General features: G+C 46.6%; 1 protein-coding gene across 2 annotated transcripts in view; it reads left to right on the forward strand.

Annotated features, from left to right (window-relative positions):
• The window catches only part of UNC5C (unc-5 netrin receptor C), a 388,870-nt gene that overhangs the window by 359,656 nt on the left and 11,794 nt on the right, over positions 1-17,420 (forward strand). For both annotated transcript variants that reach the window (XM_079773660.1, XM_079773661.1), the window contains 2 exons: positions 14,461-14,610; positions 17,173-17,337. In XM_079773660.1, the coding sequence (XP_079629786.1) occupies positions 14,461-14,610; positions 17,173-17,337 (315 nt within the window). The remainder of the gene's footprint in view (positions 1-14,460; positions 14,611-17,172; positions 17,338-17,420) is intronic.

Here is a 17,420-nt window from a genome sequence, read left to right on the forward strand (position 1 = left end):
ACCCAACTGGAATTGGAAACTGGGGGCCGATAAACCCAGAAAAAGGCCCTTCATTACCTCAGTTCTGCCTTTTTGGCACCCTGCCTGCCGATGTTCCCTACCAGTCTCTCTACCAAATCCCTACTTCTCTATTGTCTGTTATCCATAAACACTGTCTTTTGCAAATACCTCCTCCTTCTTCAGCCCTACCCCACTTCTCACTTATGCTCGTCCTAAATCTGTAGCTCTCTATCCCACACACAGAGGAATCAGGTGGGGAGCTTTAAAAAAGATTTGCTCTGGGATCCCAACCCAAAAGTTCTGATCTAATTGGTCTGGGTATTGGTTTTAGTTTTTATTTTTGTTTTCAGCACTTCCTGGATAATTCCATTGTGCAGCCAAGATTCAGAACTCTTATCCAAAACACACAGATCTTTTTGGAACTTCAATCCTATTAAGGACAAACTTTCCTACATCCTCAAATCATTCTCTTCCTCATTCCCTTACCTGTTCACATTAACTGCAACAGGACATGTCTCACCATCCCTACAGTAAGGACCACACCCTCTAACTAACCGCAGGACCTGGAGGGAAAAGTGCCAATACTCATACCCCATGACCACTTCTGGGCATCGCTGTATTTCAGGGACTAGTTCTCTGTTCTGTTATTATTTCTTATGTTACTCTGTTATTCACCACCCATTTTAGTTCCTTGGTGCAGAATACCCTTAATATATAGGGTGGGGCAAAAGTAGGTTTACAGTTGTAATTCGTAAGTAACAACACAGGAGTAAACTCTGTGTTTCCCGTACTCATAACTATAAACTTACTTTTGCCCCACCCTGTATATCCCCACGCTAGTAGAATTGCCTCATGGTGTTTTTTTCTACTCATTTTATTCCCAGAATCCTCTCAAATTCAAAGTCACCACGTAATCACAGTTCCTTTGCCCAAATTTATTCTAGTAGCCTTCACATCATCCCATATTATCTATCCAACAGTGTGGACACACTGTAGATTTCATCCTCATTACAACCACACCCAGATCTCCATTTATGAAGCTGCTCCTTTCTGACCACAATCACATGACCTTCCATCTCTATACACAAGGTGCAAGCAACTTCCCTTTGTTTGTAAGGAAGAACTCCCTCAACCTCTTGCAGTCTCCTGATCCACAAAGCCTTATCTACTCACAGCCATATCTACAGGGAACTCACTCCCACTCTGAAATGTCTTACCGTCTGGAACTGCCGCAGGTTTTTCTAATTCCCATAGCTAAAGAGGACCTCCACTGAACGAGCCTTCAACTTCTACTTCCAGAATGTTGAGTTGCTCTAAAAATTCATAAATTGCTAATTGAGTCTATTATAATCTCAAGATATCTGCCCTAAGTTTATGTTTTCCCCTGCTTCTCTGCAATCCTTTCATTTATTATTCATATATATATATATATATATATATAGTTTTTAAAAATATTTTTATTGATTTTTTTTTAACAGAGAGAGGAAGGGAGAGGGACAGATAGAGAGAAACATTGATGCCCCCTACCAGGGATCGCCCTGACCAGGAATCAAACCGGCAACCTTTTGGTGCACAGTACGATGCCCAACCAACTGATCCCCACCGGCCAGGCCTCATTTATCGCTCCTTGACACATCCGATTTCACAGAGCACTTCTTCTAAGTCTCTCCTGCTCTCTCGAAGTCCCTGATTTTATCACAGCTCCTTTGTGTTTCACAAAGACTCAACTCCTATTGAGCCACCCGAGGGATGCTCCCTCAGCTGCTGTCCTTTACCCTGGAAACCTTTCATTTCAGCCTCTTCGCACCTAGTCTGGGCTCTGATGAAAAGGAGCCCCACTTCTTTGTTTGTGCTTTAATTCTCTCCTTCCTCTACCACCTGCACCTCCAGCACAGCAAATGATGCCCCAAAGTGGGTCTCCCCAGACTTGATATTTTCTTATAGTTATTGCTGTGCACTGGGGATTCTTTCTGAATTGCAGAAGCCCTCACAGATGCTGGACTAGGGCAGAGAGGGGAGCCCAGTGGGGCACGCCTTCTCAGGGCTAAGGACCCCACAGTCTGGAGAGCCATTGGAAGGAGATGATGTCTGCAGCTGAACATAGCCAGCATATGAATTTCCACTTATTATCATATGTGCTTATATTGTCCACATGGATGGGGGTTGCAGGGACAAGACCACAGCATTAGTTTCCAGCAACCCTGCTGCATTCTTTTATCTTCCCACCCACCACTTCCACTTCAGCAGCTTTCATAACAATTTCCTTGAGTTTTGTTAAGCCTGAGGGCAAAAATGATCACCTGAAACTTAAAAGCTGCGATTTAGCAATTTGGAAGCACTGATGTAGAATTAGAATGCCGGCAGTGACTGCTGGAGGAAAAGGCAAGGCTGCTGGGAGACAAATGAATTCTTTCATACGCCTTTCACGTGGGTTGTTGTTTCCCCTGCTCATGTGCTCGAAGAAGCTGTGAGAGCCATGTGCAAGTTGAGTTCATGGAGAGAGAGGAAGATGCTGAGAATCATGAGAGTAGTTTAGAACCAATCCCATAGAGGTCACATCTATTGAAAAGGTTGTATTGGGTGTTACCACAACTTTCCTCTTTCCCTCCTGTTCAGGTGATTAAATTAAGAATATTGGTGTTTTTCATTTCATTATTTGCAAAGACTTAAATCCTAATGATAATAAACCAGAAATTAATAGAGAACAAGGTTATATTTGCAATAAGTTTAAAAACACTCCAGGAGAAATATTCATCTCCGTGGAAATAAGTAATTTCTGCCCCCCTTATCCTAATGGTATAATTTATGAGATTTTTTTTCCTGTGTTAATAAAGGGGTTTATTCTGAACTCCAAGATTCAGAACCTAAAAGAGGAATTATTTGCATATGAGCTGGGCAGTCTGTGATGGTTATTGAATTTCTGGCAAATGTATATGCCTATGCGACACAAACAAATGTGTATTAATATAAGCTGGCTTTCTTCATGTAGTCATTTGCCATGAGACGAGTCTTCTTTGCATTGCTTCATTTTTCACACACCCTTCATTAGGCTACAGCTTTGGTATAGTAACTCTGTGAAATATCCTATTTTGTTTAAAAATTAGAAAAAAAAGAAAAGAAATACTGAAAATTAAAGAAAGTAGGAAATCCAGTAAAGGATTGTGCGACGCACAGTTTTTTGGGCTGAATTTCTAGATAGTCGGGTAGCCTGTAAAAGGAGTTACTGTCACCCTGCGGGTGCTTCCCTCACTATGTCCTTCTGATGCCCCCTCTGTGGCAAAACGTGACCCTACTGACCTCGGAACACCTGAGGCCCTGACTCTTCTCCCGCCCCAAAGGCTGGCCTTCTATTGAATTGGCCCCATTAACCATATCTTTTCTTTCCGTTTCCTCAAACAGCCGCAAAACTAGCCTGATGTAATTTCAGGATCCTGGTCTCGGGGCTTAAATTAATATATGCATACATGTAACACATACATTAGATAACATCAACAAAAAATGCGTTCAAGGTTACAAATGTGTTTTCCCCGCCGAGTGTTGGAAGGATGTGGCGTGAAGGAAAGGTCTGTCAGGCTGGCTGGCTCCACTGGTCCTGCCACTCTCAGCTCTGTGGCTCTCGTCATCTAACTTGACCACTTTGGACAGTCATTTGGTCTGCACCAGGGACCCTTAGAAGATTCAAGGAGACCAAAGTTATTCAATTTCCTGGCACAAGATAGAAACTTGATAATGTTAATTATCCTTAGGTGGGCAGTTAGATTATACTGGCGTTTTGAAGACAAGGGCTCAGTGAAAACATTAACTCTAATTGCGATCTAACTGTGGGATGACTTTCAGGTTTGGTAGCAGGCTGGCAGGTCAGCCGTTCAGAGGCATGGATCATTTTGGTGCCTCCAAATGTACTCACCTTTGTCTTCTCATGAGACTTGGCCCTGGCCCTTGCCCTATCATATATTCTAGAAATGACCTGCCATCTATACTAATAAAAGCCTAGGTGGCCCTCACATCATCACAAGATGGCCACCCCCATGTCATCACAAGATGGCTGCCACAAGATGGCCGCCACAAGATGGCCAGCAGGGGAGTGCAGTTGTGGGCAAGCAGGCTGGCAGGGGAGCAATTAGGCGTCAATCAGGCCAGCAGGGGAGTGGTTAGGGGGTGATCAGGCTGGCAGGCAGAAGCGGTTACGGGCAATCAGGCAGGCAGGCAGGTGAGTGGTTAGAAGCTAGCAGCCCTGGATTGTGAGAGGGATGTCTGACTGCCGGTTTAGGCCCGATCCCACAGGGGGATTGGGCCTAAACCGGCAGTCAGACATCCCCCAAGGGCTCCCAGATTGGAGAGGGTGCAGGCTGGGCTGAGGGACACCCCCCAGTGCACAAATTTTGTGCACTGGGTCTCTAGTTTTGAATAAATTTTTTAAGAGATAGAGAAAAGGGGGAAGATAAAATAGAAGTTGTAGTCGGCAGGCATATCTTCAGTGCTCATGTCACGCAAAGATATCTACACACAGTGCTCTGAACCTGTGAATGTGTCACCTTCCATGGCACAGAGACTTTGCAGCATTCTCCCTAGAGCCTCCAGGAAAGAAGGCTGCCCCACCAACACCTTGGTTTTAGATCAGTGGGAACCTGTGTCAGACTAACCTGCAGAAAGTAGGGTTATAAATGTGTATTTTTCCAAGGCCCTAAGTGTATGGTGATTTATTACTGCAGAAACAGAAAATTAATTCAGAAATCCTATCTAATAAAAGAGTAATATGCAAATTGACCATACCTTTGCTAACCCACAAGCCACGCCCACAAGCCAATCAGGAGCGAATATGCAAATAAACCCAACCAAGATGGCTGCGGCCACAGAGTACAGGAGGGAGGCTTGGGTTTCCCTGGCAATGGAGGAAGCCAAGCTTTCCGCCTGTCCTTGCCGGCCTCAGCCTCCACTCAATGCTACAAAGTTTCAATGATAGAAGATAAATAAATCCCAACAAAAATGGCGGCAGCCACGGAGCTGGAAAGAGCAGGAGGCTAGGGTTGCCAAGCTTCTGCAGACCTGGCCGGCCTAGGCCTCCACTCCAGGCTACAAAGTTTCAATTATAGAAGATAAATAAATCCCAACAGAAATGGCTGCCTCCACTGAGCGAGCAGAAGGCTTGGCTCTGCTCCAGGCTACAAAGTTTCAATTGTAGAGATAAATAAACTCCAGATACCAGGGCCTCCACTTGGGTCACTGGGGGGCATGGCCGGCCTGCAAACCACCACAGGCCCCTCGCCCAGGCCGCTCCACGCCCCAAGGGAACCCCCACCCTGATCCGGGACACCCTTCAGGGCAAACCAGCTGGCCCCCACCCATGAACCAGGCTTCTATCCTATCTAATGAAGGAGTAATATGCAGACTGACCATCACTCCAACACACAAGATGGCTGCCCACATGTGGTCAAAGTTCCTGCCCCCATGTGGACACAAGATGGCGACCACAAGATGGCCAGCAGGGGAGGGCAGTTGGGAGGAACCCGGCCTGCAAGGGAGGGCAGTTGGGGGCGATCAAGCCTGCAGGGGAGGGCAGTTAGGGGTGACCAGGCCGGCAGAGGAGGGAAGTTGGGGGTGACTGGGACTGCAGGGAAGGGCAGTTGGGGGGGGACCCAGGCCTGCAGGGGTAAGCAGTTGGGGGGGACCAGGCCTGCAGGGGAGGGCAGTTAGGGGTGACCAGGCCTGCAGAGAAGGGCAGTTAGGGGCAATCAGGCTGGCAGGGGAGCAGTTAGGCATCAATCAGGCTGGCAGGGGAGTGGTTAGGGGGTGATCAGGCTGGCAGGCAGAAGCGGTTAGGGGCAATCAGGAAGGCAGGCAGGCGAGCAGTTGGGAGCCAGCAATCCTGGATTGGGAGAGGGATCGGGCCTAAACGGGCAGTCGGACATCCCTTGAGGGGTCCCAGATTGGAGAGGGTGCAGGCTGGGCTGAGGGACCATCCCCCCATGCATGAATTTTATGCACCGGGCCTCTAGTCTAAAAATAATGTGCTAAGGGTAAAAAGAAACACAAGATGACTTCAGAAATCCTAGAGCAACCTAAAAAGTCTTATTCCTGACACATAGATGTAAGAATCATCTTTCCTTAGAAGTATGAGCAGAGGTAGACAAGTGACACGGCCACCTCCCTGAGTGCTACCCTTTGGCATTTTTAAAAATATATTTTATTGATTTCCTACAGAGAGGAAGGGAGAGGGATAGAGAGTTAGAAACATCAATGAGAGAGAAACATCAATCACCTGCCTCCTACACACCCCCTACCCTACTGGGGATGTGCCCGCAACCAAGGTACATGCCCTTGACCGGAATCGAACCTGGGACCTTTCAGTCCGCAGGCCGACGCTCTATCCACTGAGCCAAACTGGTTAGGGCCCTTTGGCATTTTGTTGCACAAGCATCACAAGCCACCATGACCAGGACGGCTAGAAGGGGCAGCTCAAACCAAGCATCCGTGGCAGCGGCAGCTGTGGCAGAGTCCTGGAAACCGAGTGGCTTGCTGGGAAGTGTTTGCACGTGGTCACAGGAGCCCAGACTTATTATTAAGGTGAAGTATGACAGAAAAACTCAGGGGGAGAGCAGAGCTCCCCAGCGTGAGCACTGGAAGAGTAGCATGGCCAGGCCTGACGCCAGCTGCGGTGACCAGAGCCAGGTGGGGGCGGCCAGGCCGGCTGACAGTCAGATGTTCCGGCAGCCAGCTCTGCAGCCAGAAGCCTGAGGCCAGAGGAGGAGTGGGCATGTGGGGAGCTGACAGCAGCAACCTGGCAAGCTGGCGGGGAGCGGGAGGGAAGGATGGCACTCTCTCTGGCCTTTGCTTTGGAAGAGTGCAGGCCCGTAGCTGTGACAGCGACAGCGGTGCCAGCTTCAGCAGCAAAGACAGAAATCCCTCATCCCTGAACAGCAAGGACAGGTTTCAACACAGGATGGAAGAATGAACAGAAGCAAAGCAGGCTCCATAAAATCTGATGGGAGATGTGATTTTTTAAAACACCAGTCAGCACAATTTTTGAAGGTTGGTCTTTTGAGGTTTCACGGGCATGGCACGCTGAACAAACGTTTGCCAGTTTGTTCTTTGTGCCCCCGGAGCTCTGTGTCCATATGGCAGAGGCATGGGGACGGTAGGCACGGGTCTGGAACGGCCCAACTCGGCCTTTGGTGCTTGGTCCAGAGCCCTGGACAGGGCGTGAATGTGAGTTCCTCTCCAGGGAGCGGTACAGTCAGACCAAAACAGACCCCCTGGCATGCCAGGCTGGCCGCTGTTTCATTCACTGCCCCTTGCGCTCTCACGCTGGGGGGTGTTACTAGTGGTTTGCCCACAGTAGCTGCCTCCACCTGCTCCGGTCCTGGCGGGCTCCTTGGCAGCACTAAATACGGGCTCTGTGTTTCCATCAAGAATAAAGAGTGTGCCGAAACCGGTTTGGCTCAGTGGATAGAGCGTCGGCCTGCGGACTCAAGGGTCCCAGGTTCGATTCCGGTCAAGGGCATGTACCTTGGTTGCGGGCACATCCCCAGTAGGGGGTGTGCAGGAGGCAGCTGATCGATGTTTCTCTCTCATCAATGTTTCTAACTCTCTATCCCTCTCTCTTCCTCTCTGTAAAAAAATCAATAAAATATATTAAAAAATAAAAAAAATAAAGAGTGTGCAGGCAGATCTCAGCCAGACAATACCGAGAAAGAAGCAAGGCAAAACCAACACAGCCTTGATTTAACCTCCTCCAACCTTCTCTTCCAGATGAGATTTTAATGAGTTACGTGAGATTTAACCTTAATCTTCGGTGTCTTCCTTTCTCTAGCTGATAAGATTTCTAATAAGAAAGGAAAGGAGTGATAGGAGAGATGTGGGAGGGAAGACAAGACAGAGGCATAGAAGGAAGCTAAAGGCCAGATAGCAGAGGAGGAACGTTTCTCTCTTGAGAAACTGGAAGGTAAGGCAAGTGCCTCCATGGGAGAGGAGGAGGCACAATGCAGAGCCGTGATGCTGGTGCAGACAGGAGGCAATTCCTGAGCAGGGGGCGGTGGTCAGGGGTAAGTTTGCGCACACAGCGTGGAGCACGGAGCCAGGGCCCCAGCACCTCACAAGGTTTCTGGCATCAAGTCATTGCCCGGCGCTCAGGCAAAGTGGTCCTGTCCTTAAGTACAGGCTTCGTGAATCTCCGGGTAAGCAGCTCTGTCGCCCGGGGCGCTCATGCGCACTCAGTGAGACTGACACTTAGGGGAAACCGGCCCGAGCTGGGAAGGACCTGGAGGAGGAGGAAGAACAAGAGTGGCAGTGGAGCCCTAGCCGGTTTGGCTCAGTGCACAGAGCATCAGGCTGCGGACTGAAGGGTCCTGGGTTCGATTCCGGTCAAGGGCACATGCCAGGGTTTCAGGCTTCATCCCCAGTATGGGGCGTGCAGGAGGCAGCCAATCAATGATTCTCTCTCATCACTCATGTTTCTATCTCTCTCTCCCTCTCCCTTCCTCTTTGAAATCAATAAGAATATATTTAAATTTAAAAAAACAGTGGCAGTGGAGGCGGATATGGTCTAACCCAGGCCAAATGCAGGGACCCGTTCTGGGGTAGGGAGACCCGGGTGCTGGAGCTGTGGGGCTCCTCCCACTGGCCTTGCCCTGTCAGCCCCTAATGAGGGAAGAGCCTATCACCTCCGGGCCTGGGAGAGAGCCCTGGGTGCCGGCCAGAAAGGCTCCCTTTGTCAGTCCAGCCTTTTAAATCAGCTTGGATTTATTGTGGCTCTTAAGTGGCCCAGGCTAATGGCTCGACATGGATAATGTCTTGGTTTAATTGGTTATTGTGAAAGCTGCTTGTTTCTACTGTGGAATCCCTTGTTCCTGCCTTCCCTGCAATCCCTCATAAGTCCCCCGAATCAATACAGCCCTCCACCAGGGTCTGTCCTGGGCAGCCATGGCGCTGGGGACGCAGCCAGCTCACTGGATCGCTCAGGTCTCCACGGGAACCCAGCTCTGACACACAGGGGCCTGCTCCTGGTAACGTTATGCCGCGGGTTCTAGTGTGCGTTACTGTGAAGCCATGGGCTAGCAACACCTCTATTGATAACTGGCCCCTGAGAGAGCCTTTCAAGAGTCAAGTTAGAGGGGTGGAAATGGAACGAACAAAGAAAGTCAGAAAGTGACCTCTCCTACAGGGGCAGAGAGTGCAGGTCAGAGCAACAGGTAGAGCCACCCAGAGCCGAGCAAGGCACCGAGGTGGGGTGCTGCCAGGAGGGAGGACAACCTTGGCAAAGGAAGGTGGCATTGATATTTCTGAGAACAAAGAGCCTAGGTGATCCTGATTCCTAGTACTGCATTTCTTTCCAAGGTCATGATACTTTTCTTAAGTCTTCCTAAATCTTTTGACCTTAAATATATTTTGTTCCTATTCTCTTTTAAGGTGTATGGAATATCCTAATGGTTGGATCAAAAAGCGGGCTGTGTTGGAGCTGAGCACTCTATGTTGGGGTTGCATATTTATGTGTCAGTCTCCCTACCATGATCCATGAGTGGCTTCCTAGGCGGGGACGCACCGGGACTTACTTGTCTGTGTGCCCCAGGGCCTGGCATGGTTCCTGGCAGAGCATGAGGCTCCATTGAAGTTGAATGAACGTGCCCAGGAAGATTAAGGAAAGGAAAGCACTGAACTGTGACGCTTTATCTTACTGATTCAGACAACTATTACTTTTCTGTTCTCTTACTTATCTGTGTCATATGTATAATAACCAAAACTTCATGCAGAAGGAATTTCAGAAATCAAGCTTTTTGAAATACAAGTTATAGTATTTTAAGTGAGCTCGGCTATAAAATATCTGAAATTATAATACTTAAACCATAACAATATGGAGTAAAAGCCTGATTAGCCCATCAAGGAGGCTTGCTTCTTCTGTCTTCTGACTCAAAACATATATGGGATTTACTGTCTGTGGCAAGTCATCTCCAACTCATGTATGGTTTTAGGTTATTTTAGTTGTCAAGGAGTTGTTTTATTTATTAATTATAATATCTTTAATTTCTACTTTAATACATTTAATTTGTGCTTTAGTTATCATCTTTTCCTTTATTTTGTTGTTTCCTTGAGGTTGAACATCCTGAGTATGATGATACCAGTTCTTACTTTTTAGAAAAACACACACACACATACACACACACACACACACACACGCACACACACGCACACACATTTAATTTAAGTTAGGTAAGAATCCTTTTAAATGAGTCATTTACTCCTGGGCTGATTTCTCCCAAAGGTATGAGTGAAAGAACAGCTGCCTAAGCCAGCAATCTCCAAAATGGAGTTCACACACCCCAGGGTGAAAACACAGCATAAATTATCTGTGTTTGTCTTTGCTCATGCTTTTATAATATACTAGAGGCCTGATGCATGAAATTCGTGCAAGGGCATCGGCTCTCACAGCCCCGGCTTCGTCTGGAAGGTTGTCTGGAAGGACGTCCAGAAGGTCGTTCAGCTGTCCGGTCTAATTAGCATATTACCCTTTTATTGGTATAGATTAACATGTTGATGCTAATATAGGTATCTATATATATAAAGAGCAAGGGGCCATCACATCCGTAACAACCAAACAGACAACAGAACAGGCTGCATGGGACGACCAGGCCAGCAGGGGGGGCAGTGAGGGGCAACCTAACGACCAAACAGTAGGCTGCATGAGGCGATCAGGCCATCAGGGCGGGCAGTGAGGGGTGACCAGGACTGCAAAGGGAGGCAGTGAGCCGTGACCAGGCCAGCAGAAGGGGGCAGTTGGGGACAACCAGCAGAGGGGGAGTAAGGGGTGACCAGGCCGGCGGTGGGGGGGGGGGGGGGAGTTGGGGGTGACCAGGTTGGCAAGGGGGCAGTTGGGGGAAACCAGGCAGCAGAGGGTCTAGTTAGGGGTGATCAGGCAGGCAGGCAGGTTAGCAGTTAGGAGCCAGTGGTCCTGGATTGTGAGAGGGATGTCCGGATTGAAGAGGGTGCAGGCTGGGCTGAGGGGACACCCCTGCCCTGTGCATGAATTTCGTGCACAGGGCCTCTAGTATGATTTATAAATAAACATAATGCTCAAAAAATGCATGCTCAGAATTTTGGACTGATAGGCATAGGCAATCACATATATTTAGAGACCTCTGCTCTGAGCATGGATGCTCTAAGCATGATGGGCAGTCTATCATTCACCAGGGTTCACGTCCAATTGAAGGGGAGAAAAGTCAGGTTCCTCCAGCTCTGTGCAGCAGTATAGTGTCATTCCTGGTTGGTGGAGAGATGGAGAGCTTAGGAATATGGAAAGTGTGTGTTTTCTGGTCTTGTTGTCTAAAATGGTACTTTCTTTATAGCATAGGGAATATAGTCAACAATATTTTATTTTTATTTATTTTTTTATATTTTATTGATTTTTACACGGAGGAAGGGAGAGGGATAGAGAGCTAGAAACGTCAATGAGAGAGAAACATCAACCAGCTGCCTCCTGCACACCCCCCACTGGGGATGTGCCCACAACCAAGGTATATGCCCTTGACCGGAATCGAACCTGGGACCTTCCAGTCCGCAGGCCGACGCTCTATCCACTGAGCCAAACCGGTTTCGGCTAGTCAACAATATTTTAATAACTATGTATGGTGCCAGGTAGGTACTAGACTTATAGGGGGGGAGGGAGAATCCCTTTGTAAATTATATTAATGTCTAGCCCAGTGGTCGGCAAACTGCGGCTCTGTTGACTAATGAGTTTGCCGACCACTGCTAAGGCATTACCCTTACCCAGAAGTTTTGACTTCAGGTTAAAGACATTAGAGCATTATTAAAATGTTTTTTAAGTGTTTTTCCCTAAGGCAGTGGTCGGCAAACTCATTAGTCAACAGAGCAGCAAACCGCATGTGGCTCGTGAGCCGCAGTTTGCCGACCACTGGTCTAGCCACTACGCTCTACACCTGAAACTAATATAATATTCAATGTCAACTGTCATTTTTTTAAAAAGAAGTAACTACAAAAATTAAATTAAAAAATGTAATAAAATGGCACTTTACTTGGGACTTTCTCTCCAAAAAAGGACTCAAGCCAGCCCAGTCCCTTTCCCCGCTAAGAAGAACTCTACCATGACTGAAGGTCAATGCCGAAGCCACGGACTGAGCCTTATTCTTGGGCTCATGCCAACCCAGACTTTGTGCTTAAAACGTGGCATTAGATTTCTTGACTTCAAGGTCATGGCCAGTAGGCAATTTAGGTTGTTGTGGGGTTTTTTTTCAATTGTCCTCCCTGCCAAGAAAACTGACAATGCTCTCTATATCCTCTGCAATCTATGTTGATTGTAGGAATGGAGTGTGGATTATACATCGTTGGGTACAATTACCTCCCAGAATACAATGCATCTTTTTTCAGACATCCCAGGGAGATAATTTGGACATAATGAAGATCTATAGTAATCAGATAATTACTATCGATTGCTCTTTAGACGTCTTGATGAGGTAATTAGGGTCTACTGGAAAGAAGCTAGAACTGATTGATTGGCATGACTGTAATCTCAAAGATTTCTAATTATGTTTCTTTTCTTCTAATGGCTTATAAACAAACATCATTTTAGCTTTAGAATTTGTCAGGTGCCAGGTTCACTGGGAACATCAGCTTTCTCTATTATGCTAACTAGACACTGAGCATGAACATGATCAACATAAGCTCATTATACTTTCCTGCTAAAGCAAAAGAAACTGCAATTAACCCTCACTTTTCTTATGCGTCTTCATTTCCACGTGGCCAGGCTCTTATCCGGAATGAAGTGTGAAGTGCTGTAGGAGGAGGTCCGTGGGGAGCACGTGATTCTGGGCTGGGTGGATCTGTGCAGCCGACTGGGGTCCCTCAGAGCCTGCCGAGCTGCAGGCACAGCAGAGCCAGGGCACCATGACACAACATATGTGTCCGGGTGGCCCACTGACTGGTTGGGGGCTGGCTGACTGCTCAGGCTCCTGTCACAAGTAATAGCTACTCATCAGCCAGAGAAGTTGAATAACCTCAGCGTCAATACTCTCAAGCAGCTGGACCATGCTGGTCTTTCCGTCAATGTGCTATTGCCTCATCTCTTCCATTAGACACTAATTAGAGGAGTCCCAGTCTGAGACCATTTCAGACCCAGTCTGAAATCCTAACATTTCCTACACCTTAGAGGACCTCTCAGCAGCTTGCCTTGTTCAGAATAGTGGCCTGACTCAGGGATGATGGATGCTGAGAACCACTAAAGAAGCAGCTTCAATGAGCTGTTTACATCGAATCAATGACGTTGGTGAGCCCTACACTTACTGGACTGCAGTCTGGTTCCATGGTCACAATTCTCCTCCGTGACCCATGTGTGCTTGGTATCCTGGTAGGGCCCAATACGTGTGTGTGAAATGGCCTGTGTTATTGAACACCATGTTTTCGGTTGAAATCTCACCAAAGAAGAAAGTTACATATTTATAAAATCCGATATTTTCTTGAACTCCTATTTATAAAATAAATAAAAAAGGTTGCAGTTTACCTCGTATTTGTGTCACTAAAACTTTTAAAGCATGAGGGGTGCACAGCGAGCAGGGGTGGAGCAGAGGATGTTGTTCATTGATCACCTGTGGCTCGATGCTGTTTGGATAATTGCAGCTGTAGTGGAAATGCTCCATTAACCCCCATTAACCAGCTTCAGGGATGTAAGTACATATAGAATGTGTCTTCGTTTTACATCTTCAGAGTATAAGTAAAGTTATATAGCATTTTTTTTTATCAGCCACAGTTACTGAGATGTTCTTTTTAAATTTTAAGCTAAGTAATTGCTTAGTTCATTATGATACTGAGAAAACTTTCTAATCTACATCAGTATATTTTCTTCTAATAAGACATAGAGTGAGCACATTTCAATTTTTTTTTGATAACCTGAAATCCTGCAATGGATTATTTTAAGCAAAATTTTACTATTTTATTTCTGTAGGTATGGAAACTACAAAAGATTGAAAAAAATTCCCCAAACATTGAAAATTTTTGTTCATGAGTTGGTTTTACCAAGTCTAAGACACGGGTTTGTTTGCTAGTTACTTGCCCCTTTCCCTAAAAGTTCACTGAAAAACTACTTATCTATTTATATTTCCACCTATTTTTTTCCTTTTTTCTGTTTGTTTGTTTTTTTTTCCATTTGGGGTTCTTATGGTTGTTCTCCTGTATGTGAATAAATAGTCGCCTTGTTCATCGGGAAGTGCACTCTGTAATGAATTTGCCCCCAACAGTGTGATTGCTGAAGCAGAGTTGATGGTCAGTGGGACCCAGTCACATACACACTGGCAGGGGCTTCAGCTGAAGGGCCTCCAGGCTGCAGAAGTGGAGGTCACCTATTGCACAAGTTAGCAGGGTGGCGGGAAGGCGCCGTGAGGAAACACTCATTGGGTGAGAGAGCTGATGAAAGTGATACAATCCAGTAACTTGCTTTCGGTTTGGGTCATGTCATTGCAGGAAGTTTTGCAGCTTGAGAGACAGATGGGAGGACAGCTCCTGGAAGAACCGAAGGCTCTTCATTTCAAAGGCAGCACCCACAACCTGCGCCTGTCCGTTCACGACGTCGCCCATTCCCTCTGGAAGAGCAAGTTGCTGGCTAAGTATCAGGTAAGGTGCCTAAGACCAACTCAATCAAGGCTTGGAGCCAACTCCATGAAAGAGGACTGCACTTATTAGACATGACATATTCCCTTCCCTGAAGTCAATCAGACAGACGTCAGCACTTGTTTCTCCAAAAGGACTTAGGATCATTTAAGATTTTTGAAAAATACTCTAGACATACTTGAAGGAATGCCTTTTTCTTAATTCCCCTTCAAATAATTGAACTATCATTGTTTTAGTGCTAGCAAATAAGACTTCAAGTCCCTCATTACGTTTTCAGGGTAAATGTTTACATTGGCTTGATTTTAAAAACTCTCGAAGGCATTCATAAGAGAAACAGAAGAACACTATTAGCCCACATGACATAAACTTAGCAGAAACCCCAGTTTTGAAACTGAAATAGAATGTAAAATAAAACCTGGGCCCTGGCCAGTGTGGTTCAGTTGGTTGGGCATCATCCCCTGCACCAAACGGTTGCTGGTTCGATTCCCAGTCAGGGCACATGCTCAGGTTGCAGGCTAGATCCCCAGTAGGGGATGTGCAGGAGAGAGCCGATCAATGTTCTGCTCTCACATCAATGTTTCTCTTTCTCTCTCCCTTTCCTTTCCTCTTACTTTAAAAAGCAATAAAAATATTTTAAAATAATAATAAAACCTGGTCAGGATTGTAGTAAATATTAGCATACCAATCCCAAGCCCCATTGTATGTTCCTGTGGAAAAAGCATAGGGACTCTTCAGAGGTTTCCACCTCCTCCTCCATCAGCCTGAGCCAGTGGTCGGCAAATTCATTAGTCAACAGAGCGGCAAACTGCGGTTCATGAGCCACATGTGGCTCACGAGCCATGGTTTGCCAACCACTGGCCTGAGCTATCAGGAGACTATGTGGCAGGATCTCTAGCCTCATTTCCAGTTCAGGAGATGCAGACACACTTCGGTAAGCTGTGAAGATTGGTCTACATGCATGTAAATCCAATCCCATGCCAGCACTGCAACTAGACTGGTTGTGATTTCCTGGTATAAGTCAATGAAGATACTAGAAGGAACGAAGTGAAGATTTTCCATCTCCATTTTTATTTTCATATTAGAGGCCTGGTGCACGAATTTGTGCACAGGTTGGGTCTCTCAGCCTGGCCGGTGATAAGGGCCAATCAGGGCCTGTCTCACCCAGTCCCGATCAGGCTGGATGGTTGGCTGGCCAGGGGGAGGGACCGCAGGAGTTGGCTGGCAGGCTCCATCGGGGCCAATCGGGGCCACCCGGTCTCGGAGAGGAATCACAGGAGGTTGGCTGTGGGAGTGCACTGACAACCAGGGGACAGCTCCTGCATTGAGCGTCTGACCTCTGGTGGTCAGTGCACATCATAGCTACCGATCGGTCATCTGGTCATAACAGTCATTTAGGCTTTTATATATAGAGATGTTTAATACTCACACATACATTGTGGGAGACAATTGATAACAGTCTTTAGCTTTGATGGGGGTGCATGCCAGACTCTTCTTTATCCCTCAGCACTTGACTGAGAGATCTGGCTTTTAACTTCCTCATGAAATCTCTTCCTTTACTTTCTTCTTCTCCCTAATTTGCAACTGCCATAAAAGTCCACAAATCTTCCCCTTTTATGAACAATCTTCTTTGTGTAATCATAAGGGAAAATCGTATGTTTATAATAATGATTATCTGATATTAGTTCAACTAAGCCTGGCTGAATTCTTGCACTCAGCCAGACACTCATGCACTTTGGTTTACCTCTCTAACCCCAGCTGGCGTATGACTTAGGTGTTCTTTTGCTTACTCTTTCGCAGATGAGGAAACCGAGGCATGGAAAGGTTAAGTAACTTGTCCCAAATCACCAAGTAGGTGAGGGGAGCGTGTCCTCATTTGCACTTCATTCTCTGCCTTTAGCCACCTGTTCATCCATGCTTTATGTATCAACCTTTTCTTTCCTTTATTGAACCAGGTTTGAGGATGGGCTCTGTAAGGTGGTCTAGACTTTTTAAAATGCATGCCTGTTAGAGGCTCAGTGCTTTTTAGGCCAAGGGCTTTTCTGCGGCAGCTAACCGAGCCTCCAGTTTCCAACTATAGTACGTGGTGCTTCCCCCCTGTCCTGTGCAGAGGGAGGATATAGGCATAAAAGGGACCCGGATCAGCCCATTATCCTTTAGAGCTTCTTTGCTTTTCTCCAGAATACCACAGCAGGGTTTCCTTTTAATGAGCAATGACTGGAGTGTACAGGTTTTATTTAAACCATTTACAATGGCTTTTTTTTTTTTTTGGTAAATGAGAGACAAGTGGCAGACTGGTATAGAGATTGTAGAGGCTGACTCCCTGGGTTCAAGTCTCAATTCTGCCACTTACTGGCTGTGGGGCTTTGGCTGGTGAATTTAACATCTCTGGGCCTCAGCTTTTTCATTCAAAAAGCAGTTTGGGATGGATTTATAGATAGGTAGGCCTGTTGTGATTAAATGAGGTAATATGTGTAATACTGAGAAGAGCTCTTGGCAGCTCAGTATCTGATAGTTCGCCTTTGGTATTAGTCACTTATTTGTGATTAACACGTTTGTATCCTTTAGGAAATTCCTTTTTACCACATCTGGAGTGGGTCTCAAAGAAACCTCCACTGCACATTCACTCTGGAAAGATTCAGCCTGAACACGGTGGAGCTGGTTTGCAAACTGTGTGTGCGACAGGTGGAAGGAGAAGGGCAGATCTTCCAGCTCAACTGCACCGTCTCAGAGGTAAGAAGCTCTGAAATCCGGAGACAGAATGACCGTGGGAAGGAAAGACAATGTGGAGTACATAGGTATCTCAATACAGGCCA

This window comes from Cnephaeus nilssonii (assembly GCF_951640355.1).
Source record: "Cnephaeus nilssonii genome assembly, chromosome: 1".
NCBI lineage: Eukaryota > Metazoa > Chordata > Mammalia > Chiroptera > Vespertilionidae > Cnephaeus > Cnephaeus nilssonii.